At 42.9% G+C, this 21405-nt stretch overlaps 1 protein-coding gene and 1 long non-coding RNA gene across 2 annotated transcripts in view; one reads left to right on the forward strand and one right to left on the reverse strand.

Moving 5' to 3' along the window:
* On the reverse strand, positions 1-21094 carry LOC139557028 (tyrosine-protein kinase Srms-like). Its single transcript, XM_071371330.1, has 8 exons — positions 20124-21094; positions 11991-12112; positions 6339-6505; positions 3081-3228; positions 2561-2719; positions 2085-2266; positions 1676-1832; positions 1-1422 (listed from the first exon to the last, which is right to left on the reverse strand). The coding sequence occupies exons 1-8, from the start codon at positions 20468-20470 to the stop codon at positions 1223-1225; spliced, it is 1482 nt and encodes a 493-aa protein (XP_071227431.1). The 5' UTR covers positions 20471-21094; the 3' UTR covers positions 1-1222.
* The window catches only part of LOC139557029 (uncharacterized), an 8753-nt gene continuing 8260 nt past the window's right edge, over positions 20913-21405 (forward strand). The window contains exon 1 of the long non-coding RNA XR_011671322.1: positions 20913-21038. This is a non-coding gene — a long non-coding RNA (uncharacterized lncRNA). The remainder of the gene's footprint in view (positions 21039-21405) is intronic.

Here is a 21405-nt window from a genome sequence, read left to right on the forward strand (position 1 = left end):
TTATCCCAAAAATATTTTATTATCATAATTTCTGTTAAATACCCAATGGCATAATCGAGAGGACACCTTCTCAAGTATGGAAGAAACTCAAATCAAGGAAGAATAAATGACATTTATGGCTCATATTTCCAAAACTGTATTAGTACATCTCTAAATATCATGCGTTGACAGTTCAAAAAGTTGTCTTCCATTGGTAGAGCAGTAAATTCCAGAAGATGTCCTCTATGGCTCATCACTCTCCAGTCTCAATGGCCATGTCCTCCATCACTGTGTACTGTGTGAGCGAAGTCTCTATGAGCCATGTCTCTGTAGTGTAAACATACACAGAGTGTACTAAACATTAGGAACATCTTCCTAATATTGAGTTGCACCCCCTTTTCCCCTCAGAACAGCCTCAATTCGTCAGTGCATGTACTACAAGGTGTAGAAAGCGTTCCATTGGAATGCTTCCCACTGTTGTGTCAGCTTGGCTGGATGTCCTTTGGGTGGTGGACCATTCTTGATACACCCAGGAAACTGTTGAGGGTGAAAAACCCAGCAGCATTGCAGTTCTTGACACACAAACCAGTGTGCCTGGCCCCTACTACCCTATCCTGTTCAAAGGCACTTAAAATATTTTGTCTTGCCCATTCAACCTCTGATTGGGAAAGGGGGATACCTAGTCAGTTGTACAAATGAATGCATTCAAATGAAATGTGTCTTCCGCATTTAACCCAACCTCCCGAAATCAGAAAGGAGCGAAGGGCTGCCTTAATCCCACATACACAATCCATGTCTCAATTGTCTCAAGGCTTAAAGATCATTCTTAAAACTGTGTCCTCCCCTTTATCTACACTGATTGAAGTAGCTTTAAACAGGTGATATCAGGGATCATAGCTTTCACCTGGTCAGTCTATGTCATGGAAAGAGCTGGAGTTCCTAATGTTTTGTATAGTCAGTGTATAGGCACTCTCTGTAGGACTGGTCGTTTGGCCTGTGTGCAGTGGGGCATACTGTAGCATAGGGCATCCGTGGGCTTTAACAGTGGCCCCACTTCTCCTGCCCTCCTCCAGGAAGAGCTTTATATTGCACATAACCTTGATTTAAAAACCACCAAGAGAACCGGCAAAATAGACTACAGCCTGTTAAAAAAAGGATCACCATTTCAGACAATGTCTTGCAGTCCCCTCTGCTTTGTAGTGTCTACGTCAGTGCAGTCACACATTGGCCTCCTCCTTCAGCTCTAGACCTCAATGGTCTTGAAGTAGATGCGGGTGTAGATGGTGTCTAGCTGGCTGTGCAGGGCGTGGAAGGAGGGCCGCTTGGAGGCCTCGGCATTCCAGCAATCCAACATGATGCGATAGATGTTGGGGGGACACCTACTGGGAGAGGGCAACCTGTAGCCTGTCGACAGGAGCTCCAGCACCTCCGTATTGCTCTTCCCTGTGTGTGTGTGTGTGTGTGTGTGTGTGTGTGTGTGTGTGTGTGTGTAGAGAGAGAAAGAAAGAGGGAGAAGAAAAATATTAAATCAGAGGAAGAAATATCCTTCAGAGGGAAATATTGAAAAGCATTTTGACAGATAGAGGTAATAGATGAACTGTCATGAGGATTGACGGTTCCTCTTGTGATAACGTGGTGTATAACTGTAAAAACAAATAGAGTCCAGAGAATATGGTCTTGAAAAGGTTTGACACACCGTCGTATGGCATCTTTCCTCGTGACATCATCTCGTAGAGCAGCACACCGAAGGACCAGACGTCAGACTTGACGGAGAAGCGCTGATAGAGAGCAGCCTCAGGGGCTGTCCATCTCACTGGGATCTTAGTGGTTCTACTGGCCGTGTACACACTGTCCTACACACACACACACACACACGTGTTTACATATCATTTTTTCCCATATTCCCTTTTCTGGAAATGTCCAGAAAAAAATAGCTTTTTAAGCAAGAACTTTCCTTGCTTCATCTGAGTGAACATTTTTTCCTTAAACCCAGATAGGTCAGCCCAACATACAGTATATTTTTCTACAGCATTTTTTAAAACTTTACTTATTGGCTGTTCTCGCTCTTCATTTCCCCATCCATTTCACATCCATTCCATCCTTACCTTAATGATCCGTGCCAGGCCAAAGTCAGCCACCTTACAGACCAGGTCATCTCCCACCAGGATGTTCCTGGCCGCCAGGTCCCGGTGCACAATGTGTCGGTCCTCCAGGTAGGCCATGCCTTCACCAACCTGGCTGCCCATGTAGATGAGGTGGGCAGAGGTTAGCAACTGACCCTCCGGCGCTGGAACAGCACAGGGAGCAGACTGGTTAGGATCGATCAAGCATTGTAGCGTCTGAATAGTTACTCAATTGCACCAACACATACCTTTACTGGTTTTCGATACCAAAATTATCATGGTTCGGTCACTGTTGGAGCAATCAAGCCCTGAGCCCTATACATAATTTTTTTTCATCTTATCACCCTATGAAAAGTTGTGTGTGTGTGTGTTGACTACAAGTGTTATGTGTTCACAGATGATTATGTTGATCAATAACATACACTGCATGCAGCCGAACATGTGGGTGTGTGACTCACTGCCCAGATAGGACTTGAGGCTGCCCTTGGTCATGAGCTCAGTGACTATGTAGACAGGCTCTCCTCTGGAACACAGGGCCAACAGCTGGATGAGCTTGGGGTGGTGGAGGTTCTTCAGGGCCTGTATCTCCTTCACAAACTCATCCAGCTTAGTGTCCTCTGCAGGAGAGACAAAAAGACAGAGCGAGGCTGAGAACAGTGCTCTTCAGGTTGGAGTGTGTGAGATAAGGAGCTTAGGACTGACCATATGACGCATTATAAATCACTTTATGAACAAGGCGAGGGCCCTGACCTGAATGGACTGACTTGGTGAGCGAGTGTATAATTGTGTTGGCCTGCAATAACGTTTTACCATTGCAGCATTTGCCCATCTGCAGTATGTTGTTGAAAATAATTCCCTCATCAATTCGTCAAGTTGAATTTGATCAGTGATCATGCCCAGAAAAATTCTGCTTGTAGTGTGCGGAATAATGTATAACACTGTAGTTAATATGATAGCGAAGAGAGCTAGCATGCTTACCTTGTTTAAGCATCTTGATGGCCACCCTTTTTTTCTGGCTGGTCCACAGGGCCTCCCACACCTCTCCAAAGTGGCCCTCCCCCAGCTTCACGTGCAGTTTAAACTCCTCCCGAGGACACTCCCAAGGCTCCATGTCAAACAGCTCTCTCTGAGGACACCACAACACCATTGTTACAACCAGCATCATACAAATGGACACCACAACACTGTTACAGCCACACAGAACTCACAGCTACAGAGTATGGCGAATACTTTCAAATACTTGAGCTGCGCTGCATTTTGTTTGCCCAATACAATGGAACCAATTAAGTAGTCCCGAAATTGCAAACTCCATGCTTAATTAAGCATGTGTGATGCTCAGATAGGGATATCTTTGAATGTACTAAAGCTAACACAGGCACTTTTAAAATTACACATTTATCATTAACTGCTACAAAAGAAATGTGTCAATCAAGAAATTATAAATAAATAATCTACAAAGGATGATCTATATCAAGGTTCCCCAACTGGTGGCAGGGTGGTTTTATTTTCAGAACAAAAAAAGATACAGTACCAGTCAAAAGTTGACACCAACTCATTTACGGGTTTCTTTATTTTTACTATTTTCCACAATGTAGAATAATAGTGAAGGCATCAAAACTATGAAATCATGTAGTAACCAAATAAAAGTTAAACAAATCAAAATATATTTGAGATTCTTCAAAGTAGCCACCCTTTGCCTTGATGACAGCTTTGCACAGTCTTGGCATTCTCTCAACCAGTTTCATGAGGTAGTCACGTGGAATGCATTTCAATTAACAGGTGTGCCTTGTTGAAAGTACATTTTTAAAAAGGTCTTTCCTTCTTAATGCGTTTGTGCCAAATCAGTTGTGTTGTGAAAAGGTAGGGGTGGTATACAGAAGATAGCCCTATTTGGTAAAAGACCAAGTCCATATTATGGCAAGAACAGCTCAAATAAGCAAAGAGAAACGACAGTCCCATCATTACTTTAAGACATGAAGGTCAGTCAATCTGGAAAATTTCAAAAACTTTGAAAGTTGCAGCGGATAAGTTCATTAGAGTTACCAGCTTCAGAAATTGCAGCCCAAATAAATGCTTTGAGTTCAAGTAACAGACATCTCAACATCAACTGTTCAGAGGAGACTGAATGAAATCAGGATTTCATGGTCGAATTGCTGCAAAGAAACCACTACTAAAAGGACACCAATAAGAAGAAAATACTTGCTTTGGCCAAGAAACACAAGCAATGGACATTAGACCAGTGGAAATCTGTCCTTTGGTCTGATGAGTCCAAATTTGAGATTTTCGGTTCCAACCGGACGTGTCTTTGTGGGACGCAGAGTAGGTGGACGGATGATCTCCGTGTGTGGTTCCCAACGTGAAGCATGGAGGAGGAAGTGTGATGATGTGGGGGTGCTTTGCTGGTAACACTGTCAGTGATTTATTTAGAATTCAAGGCACACTTAACCAGTATGGCTACCACAGCATTAAGCAGCGATACACCATCACATCTGGTTTGCGCTTTGTGGGACTATCATTTGTTTTTCAACAGGACAATGACCCAACACACCTCCAGGCTGTGTAAGGGCTATTTGACCAAAAAGGAGTGTGACAGAGTGCTGCATCAGATGACCTGGCCTCCACAATCACCCGACCTCAACCCAATTGAGATGGTTTGGGATGAGTTGGACCGCAGAGTGAAGGAAAAGCAGCCAACAAGTGCTCAGCATATGTGGGAACTCCTTCAAGAATGTTGGAAAAGCATTACAGGTGAATCTTGTTGAGAGAATGCCAAGAGTGTGCAAAGCTGTCATCAAGACAAAGGGTGGCTACTTTGAAGAATCTAAAATATATTTTGATTTGTTTAACACTTTTAGTTACTACATGATTCCATGTGTTATTTCATAGTTTGTCTTCACTACTATTCTACAATGTAGAAAATAGTAAAAATAAATAAAAACCCTTGAATGGTGGGTCCAAACTTTTGACTGGTACTGTATATATTTTTTTGCATTTTCCTTGTTAAAATAAAATAAAATACTGTAACACCATAAAATCAGGTCCAAGGGATTGTAATTTTGGATATCTGTTCCAAACTATTCTCACACATAATAGTGATCGTATACAAACGTATGCAAGGTTTGAAAATATTATGTTTTAGTCAAATATTATATCAGTTTGGGCTTCTTGCGGGGCCGCCCGACCATCCACTCAGGAAAAACAAAACGTCCTACGGCTGAATCTCGTTGCTGATCCCTGATCTTTATATACTTTAATTACTGTGGAATTAACATTGTGATGGTCTTGGAAAATCTAACTACACAACACAATTAAATGAAGAAAAGACAAATAGAATTGGAAAAAAAGCTAATTTCAATCTCATGAAGAGGTCAAATAGTCTTGGTATGAGCTTCTCATGTACTCTTCTCTTTAGTCAAATTGAACATAAAAAGAAAAAGTAGCCTTGCACGAGCCTTGGCTTGTGCAAGCCAGAACAGCTCATAGGAGCAGGAGCCCATCTCCTGTTTCTGTAGCGTGGGGCAGCTTCATGTACAAGTACACCCTTTGGACAGGATGCTAGTCTAATGCAGGGCCTTACCTCCAATCTATCTCCTTAATGCGGAGTGCTAAGCAGAGATTTTTAAAGTCTTTGGTATGAATCGGCCGGGGATCGAACTCTCAACCTTCCAATCTCAGGGCGGACACTAACCACAAGGCCACTGAGTTGGTCAAATTGAACACGTAGGACAGAAATAATTTTGGATACAATAAAACTACATCTACAATCAAATTGTGTATGAAATGGCAACAGTATCAGTCTAACAGCTAAGAAATATAAATGCTAACACTATAAAAATGTAAATAAATAAATTGAAAAGTAGAACATTTTGAAATAACAAAATGGTGAACTAAAAAGGGCCTGGAGTGAAGGGCAAGCGTGTGTGTCTGTGTGGCTTTCCACGGCCTCGGATTCAGTCTCATCGTCTCCACTCGAAAGGAAGAGAGAAGAGACTGGAATCACGGAGAGGCCTCCAGTAAAAACAGCCTGATCCCTGCCTCTACACTACATTTTCTTGATTCCCTAATGATGTCAAAGTAAAACACATATTTCTAACAAATATGATTTGATTTCGGGGGAATATGTGGCCCAAAAACTAACATATTCACCATCCAAAATAAAATTAAAATAACTGGATTGTGAATGGTATCCACAAAGTGTAAGTGTGTGTGTGAGAGAGTTGGTTGGTACACACACACCTGCTGTGCACATGGCTCATCCAGAGGCACTCCTAGACTCCTGGAGTTGTTCTGGTAGTATCGGATCAACTCCTCCAGAGTGGCAAAGGAAATCTTGTCCGACACAAAGTATGCCCCAATCAATGAACGCTGGATTCGGAAATGGAAGACTTTCCCACTGTTTCTGCCTATGGACAAGGCAAACATGATTAGACTTTTTATTTTTTACACATTTCAAAGACAGTGGTGACAAACTCCAAAAGCATTTATTTTTTAAATTGTACATGTCTCACACACACACACACACGCACACACACACACACACTTGACCAAATGAATCACAACTTGACATACAAGCATTGACTTAGAGATTGCTCTCTCGGTTTACAGTACAGTGGGTGATGAGATGTAGGAGGTTTGCAACTAAAGAAGTATTTCATTGCCACCCACTGGTGAATGAACGGTAGCACGTCCTTTTACACCATTGTTTCCACTGGTATTTTCAGATTATTTAATAAGGAATGGTGGCATAACAGCATAGAATTACATATTAGAACTCTGTTTAATGTAATGTATTATACAACGGGTGGGTCTAATCCTGAATGCTGATTGGTTAAAACCGCATTCCAACCGGTGTCTATTTCACAAGTTACCACTGGCTAAATCTATGAAGTTCAAATGCCCATTTACTCTGTTCCATCTCACTGCGCAATCCACGGTCTCATCAACCCTGCCAGGAAATGTATGAACTTGATCTCCACTATAAAAAGCATCTAGACATCTCCTCCCATTTCTTTTAGACTGGCATTTGGTTTTCAACAGCAGAGATTTGTATAAACCTTGCTGTCTCTCCGACCTTTTCAATATTGAATTGCGATCTCCACCGTCCCATATAAAGTGAATGTGTCCGAACGACACTGACAGCAAATTGAGCTGGTTGTCATAGCAGCATACAAAACTTTTCAGTTGACTGCCTAAATTGATACTTTGTTGCGAAAACTGCGGAACATTTCTTTTGATCTTTTCGGCGGTATGAGTATGGATGAATGGGAAAAATAGATGGCAATAATACCCAGGCATGCAGATTTGGAGGATACTGCATTGAATGTCCGAGAGAAAAGCCGGAACGGAAAAAACACAGTTGAGAATACAAACTGGGCTGTGTGTTGCTTCGATGGCTGGATAGCAGAGATTTAAAAAAAAGTTTGACTTCAAAACTGTCACTAAGGAAGAGTTGAACATCCTCCGACAGTTTTATGGAAATGTATGACATGGGAAGGGGGAGCCGTACAGCATAAGTAGCTACCTGGCACTCCGTAGTGGGCTCAACCAGTTTCTAAATGACCCACCCATCGGTCGCAACTTGTGCCTTATGAAGGACACTGAATTGACCACCTCGAATCATGTATTTCTGGGCAACATCAAACAGCTAAGGCGGCAAGGAATTTATATCCATCAGCCACCCTCCCATCACTGATAAAGACATGGCCCAGCTCCAAAACTCCCAGGCTCTGAATCCCGGTACACCAAGGGGTCTGGTCCAGAAAGTGTGAATCCCGGTACACCAAGGGGTCTGGTCCAGAAAGTGTGAATCCCAGTACACCAAGGGGTCTGGTCCAGAAAGTGTGAATCCCGGTACACCAAGGGGTCTGGTCCAGAAAGTGTGAATCCCGGTATACCAAGGGGTCTGGTCCAGAAAGTGTGAATCCCAGTACACCAAGGGGTCTGGTCCAGAAAGTGTGAATCCCAGTACACCAAGGGGTCTGGTCCAGAAAGTGTGAATCCCGGTACACCAAGGGGTCTGGTCCAGAAAGTGTGAATCCCGGTATACCAAGGGGTCTGGTCCAGAAAGTGTGAATCCCGGTACACCAAGGGGTCTGGTCCAGAAAGTGTGAATCCCGGTACACCAAGGGGTCTGGTCCAGAAAGTGTGAATCCCGGTACACCAAGGGGTCTGGTTCATCAAGTGTGGTTCGACCTCCAGTTACATCTGGGTCGAAGAGGAAAAGAGGGTTACAGACAAAAGCCCAACTCATTCCTCGTAAAAACAAGACGAGAACGGTCTAAGGTATGTTGTTCATAGCCTGTGTGTGTTATTTCTAAGTTGCACTCGTAATTAGGCTACTGGAAAACAATATAACACATTCTCTCAGATACGCCACTCTCGCATATACAGTGGGGAGAACAAGTATTTGATACACTGCCGATTTTGCAGGTTTTCCTACTTACAAAGCATGTAGAGGTCTGTAATTTTTATCATAGGTACACTTCAACTGTGAGAGACGGAATCTAAAACAAAAATCCAGAAAATCACATTGTATGATTTTTAAGTAATTAATTTGCATTTTATTGCATGACATAAGTATTTGATCACCTACCAACCAGTAAGAATTCCGGCTCTCACAGACCTGTTAGTTTTTCTTTAAGAAGCCCTCCTGTTCTCCACTCATTACCTGTATTAACTGCACCTGTTTGAACTCGTTACCTGTATAAAAAACACCTGTCCACACACTCAATCAAACAGACTCCAACCTCTCCACAATGGCCAAGACCAGAGAGCTGTATAAGGACATCAGGGATAAAATTGTAGACATGCAACAGGCTGGGATGGGCTACAGGACAATAGCCAAGCAGCTTGGTGAGAAGGCAACAACTGTTGGCGCAATTATTAGAAAATGGAAGAAGTTCAAGATGACGGTCAATCACCCTCGGTCTGGGGCTCCATGCAAGATCTCACCTCGTGGGGCATCAATGATCATGAGGAAGGTGAGTTATCAGCCCAGAACTACACGGCAGGACCTGGTCAATGACCTGAAGAGAGCTGGGACCACAGTCTCAAAGAAAACCATTAGTAACACACTACACCGTCATGGATTAAAATCCTGCAGCGCACGCAAGGTCCACCTGCTCAAGCCAGCGCATGTCCAGGCCCGTCTGAAGTTTGCCAATGACCATCTGGATGATCCAGAGGAGGAATGGGAGCAGGTCATGTGGTCTGATGAGACAAAAATAGAGCTTTTTGGTCTAAACTCCACTCGCCGTGTTTGGAGGAAGAAGAAGGATGAGTACAACCCCAAGAACACCATCCCAACCGTGAAGCATGGAGGTGGAAACATCATTCTTTGGGGATGCTTTTCTGCAAAGGGTACAGGATGACTGCACCGTATTGAGGGGAGGATGGATGGGGCCATGTATCGCGAGATCTTGGCCAACAACCTCCTTCCCTCAGTAAGAGCATTGAAGATGGGTCGTGGCTGGGTCTTCCAGCATGACAACGACCCGAAACACACAGCCAGGGCAACTAAGGAGTGGCGCCGTAAGAAGCATCTCAAGGTCCTGGAGTGGCCTAGCCAGTCTCCAGACCTGAACCCAATAGAAAATCTTTGGAGGGAGCTGAAAGTCCGTATAGCCCCGCGACAGCCCCGAAACCTGAAGGATCTGGAGAAGATCTGTATGGAGGAGTGGGCCAAAATCCCTGCTGCAGTGTGTGCAAACCTGGTCAAGAACTACAGGAAACGTATGATCTCTGTAATTGCAAACAAAGGTTTCTGTACCAAATATTAAGATCTGCTTTTCTGATGTATCAAATACTTATGTCATGCAATAAAATGCAAATTAATTACTTAAAAATCATACAATGTGATTTTCTGGATTTTTGTTTTAGATTCCGTCTCTCATAGTTGAAGTGTACCCATGATAGAAATTACAGACCTCTACATGCTTTGTAAGTAGGAAAACCTGCAAAATCGGCAGTGTATCAAATACTTGTTCTCCCCACTGTAACAAGGCCACACAAAGAATCTGGACCCAAGGGAGAGGGGCAGGGAGTCCAAGAGGGGATTCATGTTCGCGCAGTCAGGGAACCCACTATGTCCGGTGTCATCACTGGAGAAATATCTATCGAAATGCCCGGAGAACGGCCTTGCATTTTTATCTCCATCCAAGGAGAGGAGAGTGTATCCGGGACTCGATCTGGTACACGTCAGAGCCGATGGGCGTGAACTATCTGGCAGCACTTCTACCCAAGATCTGCAGGGCAGCGGGAACAACTACATACACAAATCACAGCATCAGGACCACGACAGTCCAGAAACTGGCCAATGCTGGTTTAGAAGCGAGGGAGATTGTCAGTGAGTGGGCATCGTGCGAAGGTTCGCTCCATAGCTACTGGCGTCCGCTCTCGTTGGTTGGCCCTCGCTTCATACTCGTCGCCAAACCCACTGGCTACAGGTTATCTACAAGTCTCTGCTAGGTAAAGCCCCGCCTTATCTCAGCTCACTGGTCACCATAGCAGCACCCACTCGTAGCACGCGCTCCAGCAGGTATATCTCACTGGTCACCCCCAAAGCCAATTCCTACTTTGGTCGTCTTTCCTTCCAGTTCTCTGCTGCCAATGACTGGAACGAACTGCAAAAATCTCTGAAGCTTCCACTACTGTATTTATTTAGCTCCTTTGCACCCCATTATTTCTATTTCTACTTTGCACATTCTTCCACTGCAAATCTACCATTCCAGTGTTTTACTTGCTATATTGTATTTACCTCGCCACCATGGCCTTTTTTGCCCTTATCTCACCTCATTTGCTCACATTGTATATAGACTTATTTTTCTACTGTATTATTGAATGTATGTTTTGTTTATTCCATGTGTAACTCTGTGTTGTTGTATGTGTTGAATTGCTATACTTTATCTTGGCCAGGTCGCAGTTGTAAATGAGAACTTGTTCTCAACTAGCCTACCTGGTTAAATAAAGGTGAAATAAAAAATAAAATACTGACAGAAAACGCTGGAGCAACATCCTGGCCGAAAACAAAGAGAACACTGTAGCACCATCAACACCTAAAAGGCTGAAGCAAGTTAGCAGAAGTAGTAGCAGACTCCGACAGATAAATGTGACATACAATAAGTAGCTGTCAGCTGTGGTGGATAACAAAGAGAATGTTTCATTTATTAAAATTAGCTCAAATGAATGTCATGGATTGTCTTTCTTTTGTCTGACTAGTGTCTTGACAAGAGAGTAATTTTGTTCCTGCCCGGCAAAGTCACGCATCATAAGTTCCTTGTTATGGATGTATCCAAGTAAATCTTAACTAGAAAACAGCTTCAACAAATGCAAATGCAGCTACTTTGCTTTTATTCTGGCTACACTTTTTGACGTGACTGTAAAAGCAAGCCAGGGATAAGAACGTTGCCAGTCAGTATGGCAATGGAACATTTAGAACGAACGACTGGGTTGCGTCCATAGATACAGAACAAACAGAACGAACGACTGGGTCGCGTCTCTAGCAACCCTAGATTTGTCGGGACTATATCTTGTGGAAGGATGAAATAGTACGAATAAATTAAATCAAAATAACGTTTAATGAAAATATGTTGATCATTATTTGAATATGCTGGTAACCCGTTGTATAAAAGTGATAATGCCCTCAAAGCCGGTGTTGGATATAGTGGCTGGAACACCCGTGCTAATATATTCAACAAACACCGGCTTCTGGGGCATTATCAGTTGAATAGGATCTCTATGGGTAACAATGGGCTCTTTCTAAATTCAACAGAGTGGGTAGGCTACCATATGGAGCCTATGGCACTTGTTTGTTAATGAATTCCAAAGAAACTATGTACTTAATAGGTTAACACAAAGTCATTATAACGTTACCATGCAATATTGGCTTACCTGAGATGGTGTATTCATCACTGTGGCTCTCGCTGATGCGCACCAGGAACGAGCCATCCTTATTCTGAGAGGCCAGGAGCAGTTTCTCAGCCTTCACCCGGTTAATGTTCCCATAGTACCACCTCAACAGACAGACAGACGGATGAACAGACAGGGAAAGAGGCAGACAGTCAGTCACAGAAAAAAAGAGACATGCACAATTGCACACAAGCAGACAAGAGCACACACCCCCCCCCGGCAGCAACACACAAACACACGACACGCTGGTGAGATTGGATGAACATGAGGTAGGCTAAGGTGTTCACACACTTGGTCCCTTTCAGACAATTTGTGTGAACTCTGTGCAGTTCACGTAGTTGTTTATTATTATTTTTTTAATTAAATAATACATTTCACATTTACTTAAGTATTCAGACCCTTTACTAAGGAATTACAGCCTCAAGTCTTGTGGCGACCTGTCATTCAGGGCAGTTGGGGATAGAGCACCACCTGTTTTGAGCCCTACATTTTTACCTTGTCTGTTTTACATGTTATTTTGGCATTACAGTATTTTGCAATTGCTAACAAGCGTCGGTCAATACTGAAGCCACTTTTTCAAAACTCTTCACACAGTCTCCGTTACCAACATGCATCTTGGCCAAACAGTTCATCTCACCTCAAAAACTCACTCAAACATGTCTCAAAATAAGCTCGTTCACACTGGCAACAGTTCTCACTCAGAAAACATACATTGTCACTCATAAAAACACTGACCTCAAAACACTAATAGGGAGCATTACATAAATTAACTTTTTTCTTTGAAGTTTGAATGATTTTTCACATAAATCAGTATTTCATGATAAAATAAGAAAAACACCTTTTCACTTTGACTGTACTGAAGTATATGTAACAAGAATGAATCAGAAATGCATCAATTTGCTTCAATAGCCTTTATTTGTTCTATATCTTTGCATATAGTAATTTACTTGTGAAAAATAAAGAGTTTGAAACAAAAAGCAAATTCCTCAAATTCCAGGGCTGCAATAATAATTACATCAACAGTACTGTGATAGATCTAGTTCTCGCTCTCTGCTGCATTTGGCCACAAATTCTCATCAACATCACATCTGATGTCTTCTCTGGAAAGTATCTTCTGGAATGTCTAATCCAACCCTGGCAGTCTTCAGGAGAAGTGTCTCCACACCCTGGCAGTCTTCAGGAGAAGTGTCTCCACACCCTGGCAGTCTTCAGGAGAAGTGTCTCCACACCCTGGCAGTCTTCAGGAGAAGTGTCTCCACACCCTGGCAGTCTTCAGGAGAAGTGTCTCCACACCCTGGCAGTCTTCAGGAGAAGTGTCTCCACACCCTGGCAGTCTTCAGGAGAAGTGTCTCCACACCCTGGCAGTCTTCAGGAGAAGTGTCTCCACACCCTGGCAGTCTTCAGGAGAAGTGTCTCCACACCCTGGCAGTCTTCAGGAGAAGTGTCTCCACACCCTGGCAGTCTTCAGGAGAAGTGTCTCCACACCCTGGCGGTCTTCAGGAGAAGTGTCTCCACACCCTGGCAGTCTTCAGGAGAAGTGTCTCCACACCCTGGCAGTCTTCAGGAGAAGTGTCTCCACACCCTGGCAGTCTTCAGGAGAAGTGTCTCCACACCCTGGCAGTCTTCAGGAAAAGTGTCTCCACACCCCACATCCAGTAAGGACATCTGGATGGTGGTCATAAACCTTCCACCTCCACGCAGAGAAAAACCCCATAGAGGAGTTTAGGAACGGGGAGTATGGAGGCAGGAATATTACTGACCTCCTGGGATGTGCAGCAAACCAGTCTGACTGCAGCAGAGTGGTGGAATGCCACATTATCCCACACAACAACGAAGGTAGGGGAGTTTCTTGCCCCTCTCTCCTTCGCTGGTACAAGTCGATTATGCAGGTCATCCAGAAAATAAAATTAGCCTTTCTGTATTATAGGGGCCTATGGGGTGGTTTGTGTGACAGCAAACCATCATTGGACAGTGCTGCACACATTCTGAGCTCCTCTTTGGCCTGGGACATGTACGGTTGCTCTCTGTCCAATCACATTTCTTCCCCTGCGGCATGTTTTTGCCAGGTTGAATCCAACTTCATCCACAAAGATGAATGTGCAGTTTGCCTGGCTTCCATCTCCATTACTCTCTAAAATACAGTAAATCCAGTTTTACAGTACTTTACATTATGCATAGCTGTGTATGTACCCTGTTTGGTTATTGAACAGACGTCTTACCTGGACTGCTTCATACTATTTTAATGTTCCTCTAGGACTCTGGCAACTGTCGTTGTGCTGACCGTATTCACATTCCCAAAAGTGATATTGTCTGCCAGCACTCTGTCCCGAATTTCCCACAGTTTTATTACATTGGTTTACCAACTACCATGTCAACAATGGCAATTTCCTGCTCATATAATAATATTCTGCCTCTCCCTCCTGTGGGAGGCAACCTTTGGATCCTACTGAAACATACAAAACAAAGCAATATATTTAAAAATGTCAGTACATGTAAAAATGTGAACATACTGTATTGTACTGTAATATGTAGTTCAATTATCATTGAAGGACGCACGTCACCTGTTGTTTTGCCGGAAAATTCGTACCATTGATGCAACTGTTGAACGCTGCAGATTTGGTTGCACCCTTAAACCGGCCTCTCTCAAAGAGAGACCATGGTCAATAATTGTTGCCCTTATCTCAGAGACCACCGCTCTTGGTCTTCCTCTCCTTGGTCCGCCACGCAGTCTCCCTCTCCCTGCCACTTCTTTCTCCACCAACCGGTCTTCCTTGATCCATGTTTCCAAACTAAGTCATTCCGAAGCCGTCCTCCTTTGTCTGTTTGGTAACGAGACTAAAAACAGAACACTTGGGTAGGCTTTCAGCTGAAATTGCAATCAACTGTGTTTGGAATGTTTAAATATTCTCGTGAGATTCTCCGTTTCAATCTGGTTACTGCAGAAAAGTACGACATTTGCCATCATTCTGTTTTGAATGTGTTTTTAACAGTTTTGGAAACAGTGTGTCAGCATTTGAAAACGTGCTGCAAATATGGTTTTGAGTTCATGGATATCGGAGAATGTGGTCATTGAATGCATTTTGTGTGAAAGCAATGAAAAATGATTCACAGTTTGGTCCACATACACTTCTGTCGCTGACTGTGTGAAGAGTTTTGACCAATGCATGTTAGCAATTGAAAAAAACGCATACGTGTCACATCAGTTTGCAAAAAATGTTTAAAAAAAAAAGAATATATATCATTGAGTTAATAAAGCCACATACAAACATGGTCTCTTTTTTGTTTTCTTGAGTAAGGGCACTCCAAAATGCAGGTGTTTCAGCCTAGCTCAGTGCTTTCTGTGGTGGTGGGGCAAGCCAGCAGAAAATATGGAGCGTTGTGCCGTAATTGGCTCAGTGTTCTGTCACTCATGGGGACTTATTTTTTTGTGCAGTGTGAACACTCCAAATGAACTCCGACCCCTCAAAAAGAGCAACACCGTTTCCCCTGCCATAACCCCTCACATTAGTGCCACAAAAGAGGAGGATGATGTGACGGTTCGGAGAAAAGAAACCTGAGACGTTTTTTGGATATTGATTAGCGATTGTCAAGGAGTTTTTAGTTCAGATTATTTGTTTGCAATATGTCATCTATAGGCTAAGAAAGCTTCTTATTCAATTGTGGGGTTTAGATAGTTTAAGATGTAGTTTGGTGAGAATTTCAATCAATTCTAGCTCGTAAAGGGGCAATAGCCTAAATTGGGAGTACAATTTTCAATTACAGCGTTATTTAATCTGGAGTTATTATTCTGTTACCAATAATATTTACATGTTAATAGTACTGGATCTTCTGATTACAAATATTGTGTCTCATCTTTTAACTAAATGCAATCTATTAGCGTCCAAAATGTAAGTAGGTATATCTACTGTAGCATTCCAATAACACATTCTGATGGAATGGCTTGTCCTGCACTTTGGGGTTTCTATTGCAAAGCCATCAGACTGTTAAATAGTCACCACTAGCTGCCCCCCCAGTACCCTGCACTGAACTTTAGTCACTGTCACTAGACGGCTACCACCCAGTCACTCTCCCATGCACCTTAGGGCAGCAGCCTCTATGTACATAGTCATGGAACATTGTCACTTTAATAATGGTACTCTGGTCACTTTAAATAATGTTTACATACCGTTTTACCCACTTACAGTGGAAGTCGGAAGTTTACATACACCTCAGCCAAATACATTTAAACTCAGTTTTTCACAATTCCTGACATTTAATCCTAGTAAAAATTCCCTGTCTTAGGTCAGTTAGGATCACCACTTTATTTTAAGAATGTGAAATGTCAGAATAATAGTAGAGAGAAGGATTTATTTCAGCTTTTGTTTCTTTCGTCACACACCCAGTGGGTCAGAAGTTTACAAACACTCAATTAGTATTTGGTAGCATTGCCTTTGAAAATTGTTTAACTTGGGTCAAACGTTTTGGGTAGCGTTCCACAAGCTTCCCACAATAAATTGGGTGAATTTTGGCCCACTCCTCCTGACAGAGCTGGTGTAACAGTCAGGTTTGTAGACCTCCTTGCTCGCACATGCTTTTTCAGTTCTGCCAACAGATTTTCTATAGGATTGAGGTCAGGGCTTTGTGATGGCCACTCCAATACCTTGACCTTGTTGTCCTTAAGCCATTTTGCCACAACTTTGGAAGTATGCTTGGCGTCATTGTCCATTTGGAAGACCCATTTGCGACCAAGCTTTAACTTCCTGACTGATGTCTTGAGATGTTGCTTCAAAATATCCACATAATTTTCCTCCCTCATGATGCCATCTATTTTGTGAAGTGCACCAGACCCTCCTGCAACAAAGCACCCCCACAACATGATGCTGCCACCCCCATGCTTCACGGTTGGGATGGTGTTCTTTGGCTTGCAAGCCTCCCCCTTTTTCCTCCAAACATGACGATGATCATTATGGCCAAACTGGTCTGATGAAACAAAAATAGAACTGAGGACATTTCTCCAAAAAGTACGATCTTTGTCCCCATATGCAGTTGCAAACCGCAGTCTGGCTTTTTTATGGCGGTTTTGGAGCAGTGGCTTCTTCCTTGCTCAGCGGCCGTTCAGGTTATGTCGATATAGGACTCGTTTTACTGTGGATATAGATACTTTTGTACCGGTTTCCTCCAGCATCTTCACAAAGTCTTTTGCTGTTGTTCTGGGATTAATTTATCCTCTGCAGCAGAGGTAACTCTGGGTCTTCCTTTCCTGTGGCGATCCTCACGAGAGCCAGTTTCATCATAGCGCTTGTTGCTTTTTGTGACTGCACTTGAATAAACTATCAAAAATCTTTAAATTTTCCAGATTGACTGAACTTCATGTCTTAAAGTAATGATGGACTGTCATTTCTCTTTGCTCATTTTAACTGTTCTTGCCATAATATAGTAATATAGTTTTGATGTCTTCACTATTATTCTACAATGTAGAAAATAGTAAAAATAAAGAAAAACCCTTGAATGAGTCGGTGTTCAAACTTTTGAGTGGTACCATAAATACACAGTGCCGTCAGAAAGTATTCAGACCCCTTGACTTTTCACATTTTGTTATGTTACAGCCTTATTATAAAATGGCTGAAATAAAATTCAGGAATCTACACAATAGCTCATTAAAAAAAAAGGCAAACAGTTTAGATTTTTTGGGGAAATGTATTAAAAACAGGAATACATTTACATTACATTTAAGTCATTTAGCAGACGCTCTTATCCAGAGCGACTTACAATACTTATTTACATAAATATTCAGACCCTTTGCTATGAGACTCGAATTTGAGCTCAGGTTCATCCTGTTTCCATTGATCATCTTTGAGATGTATCTACAACTTGATTGGAATCCACCTGTGGTAAATTCAATTGATTGGGCATGATTTGGAAAGGCACACACTGGTCTAGATAAGGTCCCACAGTTGACAGTACATGTCAGAGCAAAAACCAAGCAATGAGGTTGAAGGAATTGTCCGTAGAGCTCCAAGACAGGATTGTGTCAAGGCACAGATCTGGGGAAGGATACCAAAACATTTCTGCAGCATTGAAGGTCCCCAAGAACACAGTGGCCTCCATCATTCTTAAATGGAAGAAGTTTGGAACCACCAAGACTACCTAGAGCTGGCCGCCTGAACAAACTGAGCAATCGGGGGAGAAGGGCCTTGGTCAGGGAAGTGACAAAGAACCCGATGGTCACTCTGATAGAGCTCTAGAGTTCCAGAAGGACAACCATCTCTGCAGCACTCCACCAATCACTCCACCATCCAGGTAGAGGGACCAGACGGAAGCCATGCCTCAGTTAAAGGCACATGACAGCCCACTCGGAGTTTGCCAAAAGGCACCTAAAGACTCTCAGGCCATGAGAAACAAGATTCTCTGGTCTGATGAAACCAAGATTGAACTCTTTGGCCTGAATGCCAAGCGTCACATCTGGAGGAAGCCTGGCACCATCCCTACGGTGAAGCATGGTGGAGGCAGGATTTTCACTAGATGCTGCGGGCAAATGTTTCCATTCAGCCACAAGAGCATTAGTGAGTTCGGGCACTGATGTTGGGCGATTAGGTCTGGCTCGCAGTTGGCGTTCCAATTCATCCCAAAGGTGTTCAATGGGGTTGGGAGAGGGGCTCTGTGCAGTCCAGTCATTCCACACTAATCTCAACAAACTATTTCTGTATGGACCTCACTTTGTGCACGGGCATTGTCATGCTGAAACAGGAAAGGGCCTTCCCCAAACTATTGCCACAAAGCTGGAAGCACAGAATCGTCTAGAATGGAATAGTATGCTGTAGCGTTAATATTTCCCATCACTGGAACTAAGAGGCCTAGCCTGAACCATGAAAAACAGCCCCAGTCCACTATTCCTCCTCCACCAAACTTTACAGTTGGCACTATGCATTCAGGCAGGTAGCGTTCTCCTGGCATCCGTCAAACCCACATATTATTCTACAATGTAGAACATATTAAAAATAAAAGAAAAACACTTGAATGAGTAGTTGTGTCCAAACTTTTGACTGGTACTGTATATAATATTTATTTATACTCCGGACTCCAACATTGCTCGTCCTAATATTTTTATTTCTTAATTCCATTATTTTACTTTTTCGATGTGTATTGTTGTTTATTGTTAGGTATTACTGCACTGTTGGAACTAGAAGCACAAGCATTTCACTACACCCGCAATAACATCTGATAAATATGTGTCCGTCCAATAAAATCTGATTTGAAAAAACCCAGAGTGCATTGAGTGAACGTTGGAAAAAGATATCGGTTAGTTTCTCAATGTGAATGCAAAGAGGATTCAGACCACAAAACAGGTGACATGAACTGGCAAAAGAGTTGAGTCCTCATTCAAAGACAAGGGCAGTGTGAACACAAAGAGAACCGAGTTATTTAGCTTTTTTTTTTACCCCAGAGTTCACTTTAAAGCGGTCTGTGTGTGAAAACACCCTTCTAGCTGCTTTGAGTGGAAAAGTAGGTGTGGTTTATAGGCTAGACTGCAGCCAAATAGTAAGGAAGGCTATTCACACTTATTATCAAGAATGGGTGTGCCTGTGCTGTTCAGCAAACGCCATGCACATTTCCATGGTCAGGTTTCACCTGAAACTGTCAGGTGTGGGTGTGAGCTGAGTGGAAAGCTTACCATAGTTGCCAAAAGTTGTGTATCTCCTGCTGTACCTAGTGTAGTTCTTAAAGCTACAACTTGGCTGCACTTGCACCAATCTGACCACAAAAGCAGGAACTATTTGTATAGCCACATAGGCCTACAGAAACGTAATACAGTGTGATTGTTATACACTACAATGTTGTGCACTGTGCAGTAGTGAATAGGAAGGGAGGGATGAGTGCTGCATTGTCACTTCTCTGTTAACACTGTCCTTATTAAATCTGAATAAGGCCTATTTGAATGAATGATCATAAGGCCAAATCGTGTTTTTGCAGGCTCAATTAACATTATGTTGAAGATAGCCTACCTTCTTGATAAACCTGGTAGACATAGTTGATAAACATGGTCCTACACAATATATTGGACATGGTGAAATCTCAAAAGCATATTATGAATGAAACAATATTGAGGTTAATCCCGCTCACAGAAGCGCCACTCACTTGTGATTAGCAAACTCGTCCTGTAAAATGGCCACATAAGTAGCCGGGACCAGTCCCGACTCCATCGAACCGGTAAGTTTCTTGGCAAGCACATAATCCCCCCTCTTTTCTATTACCGACAGCTTGTCCCCTTCCTTGATAGTCAGCTCCTCCTCGCTCCGGGCTTCGAAATCGAACAGAGCCGCATAGAGCTGAGTCGGTTTCTTCTTGGGGGAAGGAGCACGGATATCACCTGAAATAGTGGGGATTTCGGCTGGTCGGGTGATATTTGGGTAATGGAATTCGGGCCATATCCAGTTCCACAGCCGACTACAACATGGCATGCAACAACGACAACAACCCTCCATCCCAAACCAATAGCAACGCCGAGGTATCCCAGGTTTTTGAAGGGAACCGCGACAAATACGACGCGAAAATAAATGTGCCTATTTAGGAACGCCAGAGGCCTATTAGCCTATAGTTTCGAGACGTCTTCGATCTCCCTTTTCTCCCTTCACAACAAACATAGTGCAGCATCAGCGATAGTTAGGCTGACAATCAGGAGAAACCGGTTTTGTGCTGCGATTAATCAGGGACACAATACCGATGGCTGCGGGAATGCGGAAACGATATATTGTCGGGAGAGGAGACGATATCCATGCCCACATTGATCCTTGATTCATTTAAAGTACGCCTAAAAAAAAAAAACGAAATACCCTACCTATACTTGACCTCCAACGAATGATAACCAAATACCGCAGCTCTCTGGAATACGGTCAACACCTGAACTGCATTTGCTGAGCCAGGACCACGACATGCTTACAGTCCCAGGGTTTTGGTTTGGAACACTCGACAGCGCCCGCTGTCCCTACATCCGTGAACCTGTCTGCCCACTGCTCGTGCTTGGCGGTTAAATCAACAACACCACCACAGAGGGTAGGCCTATATGTCCATATATATATATATACGCCCTTGACTCTGGTGCAAGAGATCTACTCAGTACGTATGAGCAAAACAGCGTTTTAAATTCCCTATCTAATTATGCATAATTTCCCTTAGCAAATTAATTGACTTGTTTTTTTTTGCTATAGTTTAAAAAAAGCTGCTGGTAACATAATTATAATATATTGCTGGTCATCGCAGTGTATTATGTAGAAGTAGGCTATAGTATAGACATATGGTATCGGTGTTGCTTACACCAATTCCTCATTGGTTTAGATCTATTGCATCATATACAATTAACACAATATTATTAATGTAAACATATACTATGCAATAACAAAAACCGATTAAAGGTATTTAC

Source organism: Salvelinus alpinus, chromosome 28 (assembly GCF_045679555.1).
Source record: "Salvelinus alpinus chromosome 28, SLU_Salpinus.1, whole genome shotgun sequence".
NCBI lineage: Eukaryota > Metazoa > Chordata > Actinopteri > Salmoniformes > Salmonidae > Salvelinus > Salvelinus alpinus.

What these genes read in the sequence shown, in the direction of transcription:
- LOC139557028 (XM_071371330.1), bottom strand. Translation starts at nt 20,470, where the DNA reads ATGGAGGGTTGTTGTCGTTGTTGCATGCCATGTTGTAGTCGGCTGTGG. An exon ending in CATCAAGATGCTTAAACAAG is followed by an intron (nt 2,720 to 3,080) that starts GTAAGCATGCTA and finishes TCTCTCCTGCAG; the next exon opens with AGGACACTAAGCTGGATGAG. An exon ending in AGGAAAGATGCCATACGACG is followed by an intron (nt 1,423 to 1,675) that starts GTGTGTCAAACC and finishes ACACACACACAG; the next exon opens with GGAAGAGCAATACGGAGGTG.